Below are 13,077 nucleotides of genomic sequence, written 5' to 3'. Positions count from 1 at the left end.
CCAATTTTCAGTTTCACTCTTCCCACTAGGTTCTATCTGAAACAGCCATATTTCATATCCAGCGATGTGGAGTGTGAACTGAAACTTGATGTGATCCAGAACAGACCTTTCCAGAAGCCATAGTGAAACTTTTCATTCTGCCAGGTTTGCAACCACCCTACAAGAATTTTGTCTGCGCTGTGTTTCTCTTGCTTACCCAGAATGGAGTAGCAGGACACGGAGCCTTCTCTTTGACGCAGAGCAGCACACGCCCACACCAGGGAGTCTTTCCTTCCACAGCATGTGATTGTGCCAGCTACTGACATGCACTGTCATTTATCTGCTTTACGTTCCACAGGAACGGACTGTGGGAGTGACATAACTCACTATGGACAGGGAATGGAAAAATCACCATCTGGAGGAAGGATTTGCAGTTGCTACTGTCTCAATAGAGGTAAGCGATGAAAAATGGATATGGATCCTATATGATCAAGCCTTAAAGATGTACAGTCTCACAGATTTTATTCACTTGGGAAAAAAAAAGTATACTATATATGAACAATGAACATCTGCAAGCTTTAAGTTATACCACAATGCCCAACTACAACCTACCTTTTGAGTAAGTAGAGCCTGAACAACCTGATTGGCTACCTGGAATAAATAAATAAAATAGATTAAGTATGTTATAATGTGTGTTTATATATAACAACACCTTATTTTGAGGCTTTACACTCCGATTTTTATCTACAACCACCACCAATTTATTTATTTTTATTTTCATTATTTACTAGTATTTTCACCAGATAATACTAATAAGAACAAATGGATGCACGTTAACTACTTCTGTCCTAGTCATCATTATAAAGAAACGTGTATCATACCAATTGCAGTGTGACATGACAAACATTTGGTTAACTTCTGTCATCTCTTCTTTGGACTAGATTAAAATGTCCCAGTCCTATATGCAGCTGGTGTGCATCAGCATGGATTGACTGCATTCACTAGAGCTGATTTTTATCAGCCGAGGATGGAGTGCTGAATGTTTTCATGAAGTTTAATTGTTTCTTGATTCAATATTGACAAAATGGTACATCTATCATGACAAGCAGAAACCATAAAGTGCCACAGAAAATTAAAGTACCTACTGTCATCAGAATGTGGCTGGAAGGCATTCACACCACATAGCATAATTGACTTGAATGAGATTACATACCATTGATTAGTAGAACTATATATTCAACAGGGAATTTTCGAAGTTATTTATTTCATCCATCCTTTCTAATTTATATTTACCAGCAGGCATAGGGGCAGGGCAGAGGAAGAAGGAGGGTCAGAAACAGGGACTGAGATAAGATTTGCTGTTGATGATATTTAACTTGTTTGTTACGTTTCTAATGTAATTTAAAATTATCTATGCATACGTTATCAAACAATGTGTTTGCCTGTATTTTTGCTCTTGTATTTAGGCAGAGCAACTAGAGACGTCACTCTGTGCAAAAGATACAGTATTTATGATTTCTGGTTTGGTTTTGGGCTTTAAGAAATTACAGTAAAGCACATGCAGTTATCACCCAATCTGCATTTATTATTCTTACTCTTGGAAAATTCAAGAAAAAACCCCACACCACTGATGTGAACTGAGTTGTGAGGAACGAGTTGAAATGAATTGATTTCTGTAAATCAGTTCTGTTAGATCCAAAAGTTACATTTGATTCATACTCTCATAAAATTGCCCAGTATCAATTTTTTTCTCCAAACTGGTCCTTAACTTAAGGAAGTCCATGGAACAACAGTCCCATAAAACAGCTCTATACATGATTTAACAGAAGACACAGACTAATATTAGAACAGTGACAACCATCAGAAGTAAATATGTTACAGTTTTGAAAAACCATGTGCCTTGCTCTATAGGGTTTCAGGATCCACACCCGACAGTGTTCCTTCTGGCATGTACTTTTAACATCTGTTTGCTCTACCTGAAAATTGGACAAACCATACTAAATACATTAATTCTTTACTTTCTGACATGGAGTTACTTTACCAAGGAAGAGCTAAAAGGTTCTTTGAAGTATGTACTAGTCACTCACAACAGAATAGCCTACAAAATTACTCCTATAGCTTTATATATCGCACAAAGGAGTGTAAATGGCATAATCTTCCAAATGGGAAAAAACCTGAACTTGACAATGCATATGTGACAAATTTTCCAGCTTTGACTCTATGAAGTTAAGTACCTAACTGAAAGTACCTGCCAGGGATCCACAGCTCCCATAGATCTCAATAAGAGAGATATGTAACTCATTTCTTTATGAAATGAGGTTATTTTATTCCAGTATCTAGCAACTTGGCAAACTGTGTTGCTATTACCATTTAAAGATTTTCAGGTCTATATTCTTGATTTGCAGCAGGAACAGAGGTGGGAAGCCTTCAGTGAAATGTTCTGCAGTTACTAAAATTAACTTAACAGTCAGTAAGTGAAATCATATCCAAACTTTTGCATTTCAGATGAGGCTGCCATTCCACTCCTACAGCAGCGCTAGTGTCCAGATGGAAATAAACTGATAAGCTAGCAGATCGACTTCATTTTCACAAGAGACGCCACGATAGGAATGAACAACATAAGCCAGCACTACAAAACCGATGGTTGCAACTACCAAAACCTGAGGAAACCGAGACCACTGAAGGCAGAGGACTGACTTCTGAGATGCAGAATACGTGAAATTCCCACTGATATGAGGCAGAACTGCGGCTCAATCTGAGTAAAAATCAGGCTGTAAGATGACTTGACCTGTGATTCATGCAGTTAATCAAGGTGAAATAAGGAATAGAATAGAGATGGTTGGTTTCTTAGCCTGCTATTATGTAGGAGATGACACTACTTGTCTTCACACTGCCTGCCTTTCCTCTGAATTTAATAGCCAAGATCTTTAGATGAGGTTTCCTTTTGTGGATTGCAATAAGGGAGAAAAGATCCAGCTTCACTTTTTCCCTACACAGTTATGTTTACATATACATGTTATAAAGTGGTCTTAACAGAAAAGGTATAAAAGCATTAATCAAAGAAAAGAGACCCTAGTGTAACATCTATTATACCTTTTACAAATAGTGAGGTTTTACAGAGCTGCCTTTAACGTATGGTTTCACACACACAAAGACATTTCAAGTGTACTAAAATGAAAGGTCTTACATTTTACTCAAATTTTAAAAAGAGAATGCCTTTTGAAGATAACTTAGTGTTTTTGTGTAGCTACTTCTTAAAATATCAGCAAAATTATCACCTGCCCTAAGTTGCACAATGTCCTGCATGTAAGTATGGTGAAGCTCGACAGAAATCTCAGCTGGCACAGTGATGTGAATAAACATGACATTACCACTTACCAATAAACTGACAGCTGAATTCCAGGATAGGAAACTAGGATTAAGCATGTTAACCTCAAACCCCAAAGGTACAAGACAACCCTGGTTTTTGCATTACATTTTCAGAGACAGATAGATATATCTATGGAGTATTTCTGAAATTAAATGAGCTCTTTTTTTATTTATCAAGCGCTGGAACATTTCAATGACACCTTCTTTCAAATACTGTTGTAAAGTTGTTTATATCTCCACTTCAGAGATGAACAATTACTTTAAAAATCAGTGAATATTTATTAAAATTCATAAAGGACTCACTTCAGCTTGACCCATATTCTTTTCAGATTTCGTTTCTATGAACATTTGAGTTTCATTGAATTTTACCTTGAAAATTCTTACAGAGCGTGCATTTTTAAGTCATAGGTGCAAGCATTCATACAATATTAAACATGGGATATTATATCAATCAGAAGAACGTTGTGAAATTATTGATTAAAAGAAAAGAAAAATGAGAGAAAATAATGGCAGGCACAGGTTTAAAAACTCATCTCTGGTATCTTCTTGTCACACACAGACAGAAAAATCACAGTGGTTATTTTTACGTCCTTTGTATGCAGCCTAATGCCCACCAGCACCCCAGCAGAAAGCACCCTGTGCGTGGCAAGTGTCCTTCCCACATCGCTGAGGAGGCCTGAGGGACAGAGCAGGGACACGATGGGCAGGGCGGCCACACTAAATGATGCCTGAGTGCCCTGAGCAGGCTTCGCCTCTGCCCAGGGGAGAGACGCTGCAACATGAACATGCTCAGCAATGAGTGAAAGATGGCAGCATTCTCCCAATAGTTATCAAATGATGTTCCCAACTTGCATTAGCTCAAGGGCCTGTCAAGCAACCCAAACATGTAACTAGGCAGAATGGCGAGGGATTAGCTTTGGAGGTGAGTGCTCCCTCTGTGTCAGTCCAGGAGAAGTTCAATACACTCAGAGCTAATTGGACTGCAGAGGCAAAATTAAACTAACAGAACGAGGAGGCACTCCAGTTTTTTGGTGGCAGGCTTAATTGTCTCAGGTTTGGCCATGGTCATAGACTCGTGCTCTCAGGAGCGTCTCTGTTCCTCCCTTTAAACCCATCAGGTCTCCCTGGGGCAAAACGGAGCTGTAGCGCAGACAGATCTGGAGCTCTGGAGGATGCATCTGCTCCTAAAAACTACCAAAGAATTCCTGAAGCCCAAACTAAGGAAGGCCTGAAGAGATTTTCACCTTCAAGAAGTGGGGATGGTTTAAGGAGAGTTATGAACAGAAGAAGCACCAGACTTAAAGTCTTAAAGAAATTTTCAAGTGGAAGACTTTTTTTTTTTTCCCATGACAATATTTAAGGAAAGCATTTTATTAAGATCTCCAGTAATAATTGCTGTTTGAAAAGGATTCTGTCACATGTAACACATCCTCAGAAGACTCTGGTTCTCACAGTTATTGATTGAGTTACTCACTAATTACCTGTATGTCTCATCTCCTTTTCTCTTTATTGTTACTATCATGAAGCAGGGTGAGAACATGCAATTTCTTGTGAAGCTGCACCAAGGGAACATACCCAGGTGGATGCTAACCTGGGACTCCTGTAGAACTTGCGATTATTAACCATGGTTTTGTTGCCTGAGTCACTGGCTGAGTGATCAGAAAGGCTGAGGTCCAAGCTCATGTCAGCTAAACCAATGCTGGTTACAGTGCCACTGCCAAAGTGTTGTGGAGGCTGGAAGGGGGAGGAGAAGGAAAAAGTGATGCCAAGCCATAGGGAAGGACAAGAGAGGTCACCGCACACAAAACAGAAGACAAAAAAAAGGAAGAAGATAAACAAATAAAAATAAAGCAGGGAAGTACAAAACCACAGGTGATGAGAAGCAGTTTCTCATTACAAAGTTGACACAGTGGGAGAAGATGGATACAGCTGTGATAATATGGGAGGACTGAAAACGACCAACATAATGGTGAAGATAATAAAGTTCAGGGAATAGTTTGATATAATTATTCACTCTTTAGACTGCAACAGCATGCAAAACCCACAACCCTGGATCAGAAATCCAGCATGCTACTGCAAACACAATAAATCATACCTTCTGTCTTTATAACCTGTATGGAGCATTTTGCTGGAATGGACAATTATGGCGCTTTACTTGTTTCCAAAATTAATTATGTAGGCAGATTTTGTCCCAGACAATCAGAAAATAATTTTAAGTTAAGCTCTGTAATTTAAACTAAAGTTAGTAATTATATGATAATTTCATCCTTATTACCAAGATATCCAAACATCATTCAGGTGTGCACTGAGTGCAGTGACTCAGTCCAATGCAGACCAAGGCTCTGATGCTATCCCAGTGCCACAAAACAGACAGGATATAACCAAGCGGAAAGTGTATCTGCAAGTCCTTTACTCCAGCTCCTTGATAAACTTATGCTATAGTGGCAAAAGTGAGGATTTGCTGATGAAAATCCGCACTAAACCGGAGGCTTCTTGCACTGCAGCTGTACAGCTCATGCTAGTAACACTTCAGCAAATGATGATTAAAAATTTAAAATGCTGGTGTGAAGAGATGAATTGTCATCTGCTATGTGTGGTTTACACACTCATACACTCTTTTCTCAAAGGTACAGCTGGTGTAGGTATTTTTTTGTTTGGTTTGGTTTGTATGTCAGCTAACTACTTACACATTCTTATTATAGAATGGGTAAATGATTCCTACTAAGCAACTCTTCGAGCTACTAAGTCTTAAAACTATTTTAAGCTCTTGCATATAGTAAAGAGCCTTATTTTAAGACAAATGGGAGGAACAAGTAAGAAACAGTATATATATGCAGAAAATGGCATGCAATAGGAGATACTAGACATTTTTGGACTGGTGAGCATAGCTAGAGTGCTCGGACAGTAACTGATGGGTGAATTCTGTAACTGGAAGGTCTGATCAGAAGCTGAGCTGTGCAGTAGTAGAAGAGAGACGACAGCTAGAGAAACCCAGCATAAAAAGCTGTGTATGTAACCCTAAGAGGAAGATGAGAGACTGAAGTCCCTGGTTACAGAATATACTGCATGGGAAAGCTGGGGGATTTTTACCAGAAAAAGCCACTGTCACCTGTGTTTCACTCTACATAAAAGAAGTCCACAAAACCTAATAGGAAAATGATCATTTTCTCACTCTAATGAAACCAAACCTGTTCCAAATATTGGTCACAGGATTATGAACTTTTCAGTGAAGAGATGTGGTCAAAACAGCTTACAGCAGAGGTCAGAAAGAACAATACCTATGACTGCCAAAAACATGTTCCTGGAATTAATTAGAATGAGGTAATAGTAGAAAATTGCAGAACAATGTCGACCTTGTAAGAGAGGGAGAGATTCATTTCTATTCATTTAATTATAGTACCAGGTAAGAACAACCTTTTTATCTACCTTACCTCATCAAGACATCTTTCATACTGCTCTCTCTGGTTTTCATTTTCCAGAGCCAGTGCTGAATTCTCTGCCTACAGGAAAGCAGAATAAATAAATACATATGTAAATTAATCAAGGGGGATCTTGTATTCTATGACATTTCATAAAAATTCTCAGGGTGCTTACTTTGGGTACTTCCTCAAGATCCAGAATAAAAGCACTATACAATTTATTTTGCTACAAGTTGCTATCTTGAGTAAAAACAGAAGCGACATTCGTTTATGAGATTATCCACACCGTGCATTACAATTTAGAACAATATCAGAGCAAATACTCCAGCTATGTCCGCGATCTCATCTTGTCAGATGCAATAGCAATGAAACATTATAGAAAACAGTGGTAGATCTTTTCTTACTCCCCCTTTTCTGTTTAGAGTGAACTTGCTGAGAAAGCCACTTGGAAGCAACCAGCAGCAGCTACTGTTGAAAGGAAACAAAAGGCCATCGTATGTAAACTTCTAACTGTGGCAGCTCCTCATAACCCTGGTTTCTGTCGTGGGTAACTCCAAATGCACTGGTCTTACTACAGCTAATTGTGAACTGCACCCCTTAAATGAACCAGATAAATGTATTAGTCTTTACTTGAAAAACAATTCCTATCATTTCAAGAGTGAGAGGTATTTTACTAGATCTAAATGCAATCTTAGAGTCAGGAAGTTTTTCTCTCACATATATCAGTTTAAATATGCTTAAGCTTCCTGTATAGTAGTGCCTTTCATCCATCTTTGATTTCAATTACACTCATACTTTTGCACGGTGCAAACTTCAAAACAGCACAATCTGGTATGTAAATTACAGTAAATCAGTGTATTTTTCTATATGTTATGACTTGATGTTAGGAATTCTTTCAGTATTAGAAAAAGAAAATCTCGGAAGTGTGCTGTATACAGTTGCATCAGAGCAAGTTTCAACCAGTTTGCTCTTGAAGACAGAGAAACTAAAGCCATATATAAAAATCTATGAGTTCAAACTGGCTCTAGAAACCTTCCTGCCTCCCACGCATAACTTCACATCACAAAACCGTAACACCAAAATCAATGCATCCACATAATGACAACTATTATACAATTTACATGATTTGCTTCACTTTAAGCTTCTGTCAACCTATAAAAGTTAAACAAATGCTGTTTCAAAAGAATTGTGGTTATACAAATCAGCAGGCATAAATATATTCAACATCTGTAATTTCAGAGAAAAATTTAATGTGATGTACTGTATGGAAAGATTCTGTGGAAAGACACACAGTTCTCTCTTCCTTGTCAAGAAAAGTCAAAGATTCAACAAAATGAAAATCCCAAAGTTCAATAAATTAGTTCACCAACAACAATTTCAAATGTACCTAAATCCTAAAATTAAGATTAGGAAGCAAAAGTAAACAAACATAATTATCCAGCATATTGGAAGAGAGCAATGAATAAAAGGGAGGTAAGAAACAAGGGCATATAGAGTTTGCTTATTTACAAGTCTAAATAAACAACTGTATGGAATCAGCGCTTTATCTTGAGGGTACCATCAAAGCCAGCAAAGGTGGCAGAATGCTCCGCATCAATTTTTCACAATGTCACCTACCAATGGATTCAACATATGGCTATAAAAAGTCTATGGGTGATCCTGCAGAGAGCACCGTGAGATGAGGCAGCAAAAAGTACAGATGCAGAAGAAGCAAAGTAGAAGGAGAAACTGCAAAAGCAGCAGTAAGAAATCAGAAGCTGGAGGGTAAAGAGTCCTCCGTACCAAAGTGCCTTTCATTTACAGTTACCAGTTTGCTTTTACAGACCGTTCTTGCATATTGATTGATGAAAACAAAGAGATGATTGCTGTAGAAAAATGCATTTCTATGAGTTAAAGATTTACAGATTATTTCTCCATGACTATCACCCTAAAATGCCATCCAGAACAAATTCTTCTTACTGTTTTGAAGCAATCATTAAAGGATTAGTCTGCACAGCCTTTAACTCACTCATGTTGGTATACCTGTGGGTTTAATTGCTTTAATTTTCATTTTCACTAACATAAAAATAGATTGTACGATTTTATCTTAAAATGGTTAGGGCAGACTGTTCCCATATAGAGATATGCAGAAGAACTACACAATGTATTTGTATTACCCCAAATTCCCAGAGAACTCCCTGTATTTCTCTTACTCCATTTTTTAATGCTGTGAGGCTGTAAAATGGAAGCTAAGTCTTCTTGGATCTGTTAGCTGTATCTCTGATTTCAGTGAGCTACTCCTTTACAACCAGGCTACCGAAATTAGGAAATCTGGACTTGACAGCATTATAAATAAATGCTACGTTTTCCCTCTTATCAAGCCACAGTGGAAACATCCGTATAATAAAACCCTTTTTCACAGCACTGGCTTTGAAAGTGTAGTGAAGGGATGTAATGCAGTCAACATTAGCTTGACTTTTGTGCTTCTTGATTGCTGAGCAAATCATGCCTATTTATGTGGCATTTTTGTAATGAGGACTGCACTAGAAGGGAACACTTGACTGACTTTGCTTAAGATCCTGTGCCAGTACCCACAACACGGGAAAACCAGTACTTGATATACTAAATCACTCTATATTGCAACTGAATACTTGATAATAATCCTCATTCCCCCAAAACTATTCATTTGGAAAATTTGTAATAGCACTTGTGGTCTCAAAACCCTGCCTCTTAATCTAACCCTTCATTTATTTAACATAAACCACTGGGGTATGATGTTATTGTAAGCCTGCTTAATTTTTGCTCAGAGGGATCTGTTTGCCTCCAGTATTGCAAATTCTAGTCATCTTTTGCCAGTTAAGCAAAGTAGGTCTCCTTGGAGGAAACCACTATTATATTTTAGTTTCATTTTTATTTTCAGGCCATACTTAAACCAAGCTAAGGCACAATAAGAAGCCCACACTTCTCACAGCGTGAAAGCTGTTGCACACCTGCAAGCACCCAGAGGCAGAGAAGTGCTGACCCCTAATGCAGCCCCTTCTCCCATAAACAGCCTAGCAGGGGACTACACAGGAAAAAAACTCATTACTGAGAACAGTACTCTTAGATATCAACTGATTTCTATAGTGATTTCTTGTAGGTATAACTGTCCTCTAGGAATTTATGTATATTTTATATTACACATAGAAATGAACTGTCTCTGTCCTTCAGGTTCACAAACACTCCAAGTGATGCAGCCCAGCGAGCCGCTGCAGACAGGCAACACTTAGCACCAGGCAAGCCTGGCTCTTCTTGGGCTCAGCGCTCAAAGTGCAGTATCATTCTGTCAGCCAAAAGTAACTGTGCCATAACTTACCATTCAATGAAACATTACATGTTGCTTTTGGATCATTATAGATTCACGGATTCTACAAACGTCAAAACAGAGTTGCTTCCTAGTTCCAACTGGTAAGAAAGCACTTTGCACAATAGTCTCTCCAATCTTGACTTGGATAATGCTAAAAAACCTTCAACTACCTTAATTACAGGCAACTTTGTTCTGAATTGAGAGACTGAGTTTAGGGAAAATCAATCTGAAAGCAAAAACTTCAGACTACTTTGTAGAAAACAGAGGTTGTCTTGTATTGATACCCTTGCTAAGAGAGTCATTCCAAAAGACTTTGTCAACAATGATTGTAATCCCTTTCTCGGGATGGAAAACACAGCCCTGCTAATGATGAAGTTTATCTTTAGGTCAGCTAAGAGCTTCCTCTCCCCTTCACAGATGCTGAAGAACACTCTGGGTTTCCTCCTGCGGGGCAGCTCTTTGCTCTGTTTCATTCCAGGCTGGTAACAGGCTACACACCTGATGCACTAAGGTCTAGTCCTGTTCTGCCAAAATAAGTAAGAATCTGACATTTATTTCCATTAATGTAGACACAAGTCAGGTGGAATGAAATAAACTGTATTTGTTTCACAATACACAATGTTTCCTTCAAACTTCTTTGCAGCAAGAGGAAGTTCCTTGGTTCATAACGATTTGTTGCTCATTATGCTATAGAAGAAATAAGGAGACAGACAGTAGCCTTAATCTTTTTCATGTCTCTATAACCATGTTACATACTGGATCAGTAAAGGCACGACAATTCATTAGAGCTTTTAAAAAAATCTAAAATGGTTATAATTAACTTTAGGATAGCTGCAACACCAAAGCACAGGAAGCATCCATGCAAGCAGTACGACCACCTAAACTTCAAATTCTTGTGAAAATACATCTTCACATGAAGTCTAAAATGCATCTTAAATATATTCTGAATGTGGTTATATCTATTTTTTTGTTAATGAACAGCAAAAGACTACAGCTTGTTGCATCATAGGGAAAAAACAGATCCAAACCTCCTACCCCCTTGCCCCAACACACAGGGAAAGGTTGTCTCAAAAGGTGATCAGTAGGCTGTGCGCCAGAAAGTGCTCTGCCCCCTTCCAGCTCACCATCTTTTTTCCTGAGTTTACACGGTCAAAGTACGAGATCTCCCACCAGTCCCACTGAGACATTTTGGGGGTTCAGTCCTCACCCGCACTCACAGATCATGGCACCTTTCAGCTGAATAACAGCACCAGACTACAAATAGCTGAAATAAATATGGATTTATATTCTTACACTGAAACAGACATTTAGGATTATTTCTTCATTCTCTCTTCTTCCTTTTCAATGATTTTATAGAGAATTATTACAACAGGTTAAGGATTGTCTACTTACTATACTTTGATAAGCATTTACTGGTGTTTGGTATAAGTGGCAGACACATTCTGATGTCTAAGAATGTCATGAGACATCCATGTCTCCTCCAGATTTGCCTCTCTAAGTGGCACTTGAGAGGACATCTTTCACTTAACATCCTGCAAAAGCCATTTCTGTGTGCTTCTTGAAAGAGCAAACTGAAGTGCTTGAAACATGTTTGAAAATAAGATTTGGATTTAAGGCTCTAAAGTGTCTTTCAAAAAGTTTAAACTTCACCTTGATTTATAAAGTCAAGAGAACAGGAACAACAGCATTTTGTTATCTAGCTAGGCTGTTTCAACTATTTATGAATTAGGATGTATCTGGTGCACCGGTGTCTTTAGGTGAAGAATTATTTCTTGTACCTACTAGGAAGTCTTAAACAGACAGTCCTCCGCACTTTTAGAACCACAATGACATTAATTAAAACACTGAACTTTCTGCTAGAACGTACGAATAAAAGAGAAGCACATACAAGACAGTTTTTCTTACTCAGCCATTGTAGAACTGAGACAAAAGGATGGAGGAAGGAAGAGAGAAGGAAGGGGAGAATAGTATGTATTTTGCACTGAGGGAAAAGGAGATCATAGAATCATAGAATTTGGATTGGAAGGGACCTTTAAAGATCAACTAGTTCACCCCCTTGCCACGGGCAGGAGATGAAAGGTCTAAAGGTTGTACGTCAAGTTAACAGCTCAACGTGCTTTGAAGGTATCATCAACAAAGGTCAGGAGGAACAGAGTCATGACAGTGAACTTTAAAATCCCTGACAGAATGTACAACACTGCTTACCACGTGCACTTCTTTGTTATTCATACTAAGCCATTTGTCCATTTATAGAAAGCTTTATTGATTTACACAGACACTCATTTGTCTTGCCCCGTGCAGTGTATTAATAGCTGCCCAAGCACTTCAAATGTGCTTAGCAATATTTTTCCTGCTTTCGGTTTCTGATTTTGCATGTTTTTGTGGTCACAGCTTCGTACAGCGCACATGAGAGGTCAAAGACAAGGTCAAAGCCTTTTGTTGGTAAAGTAAAAAGTAACGCTGTTGAAATCTTTCCTTAGGTCCTTAGGCACTTTTTTGGTAAGCTGCTCTTCTAGGAAGAGTTTACCACTTGAACCATCTCATCTTGGGTCACAGGAACCTGTTTGTATTATTCTGTACATGTTACACAGAAAATATGTCCTTTGAAAGACTAACCCAACAAACTGCCAGAGAAGTTTAAGAGCATATTTATGCTGTTTAGAAGTGCTGAAAATCACATTTGTGTTTTTAAATCAACAGAACTATAGCAACAAAAGCCTTAACTAAATTCTAGCACTATAAAAGCATTTCCACTGGCCACTTACCAGTGCAGATTATATTGCTATAGATAACTCTTCGCCAGGAGTAAAGTGGGAACTTCACCTCCCAACCTGCCTGTCAACATTTGGATGCTTCCACCTCCTGTGTAACAGTTTCCACCAAGGAGCAACACTGGAGCAACCCCGGAGCATCTCCCTGCAGCCCATGTGTACAGCTTTGCTCCCTGGGCCCCATCCCCAGATGGGAACCAAGGCTGGAGAAAGC

At 38.5% G+C, this 13,077-nt stretch overlaps 1 protein-coding gene across 3 annotated transcripts in view; it reads right to left on the bottom strand.

Annotated features, from left to right (window-relative positions):
• NCKAP5 (NCK associated protein 5) overlaps positions 1-13,077 on the bottom strand; it is a 487,324-nt gene that overhangs the window by 90,078 nt on the left and 384,169 nt on the right. For all 3 annotated transcript variants that reach the window (XM_021296516.2, XM_021296523.2, XM_065069581.1), the window contains 2 exons: positions 6,780-6,848; positions 592-630 (listed from right to left, as the gene is read on the bottom strand). In XM_021296516.2, the coding sequence (XP_021152191.2) occupies positions 592-630; positions 6,780-6,848 (108 nt within the window). The remainder of the gene's footprint in view (positions 1-591; positions 631-6,779; positions 6,849-13,077) is intronic.

Source organism: Columba livia, chromosome 7 (assembly GCF_036013475.1).
Source record: "Columba livia isolate bColLiv1 breed racing homer chromosome 7, bColLiv1.pat.W.v2, whole genome shotgun sequence".
NCBI classification, from domain to species: domain Eukaryota; kingdom Metazoa; phylum Chordata; class Aves; order Columbiformes; family Columbidae; genus Columba; species Columba livia.
Note: the sequence above shows the minus strand (reverse complement) of the source record. Positions and strands in the feature narration are given on the sequence as shown.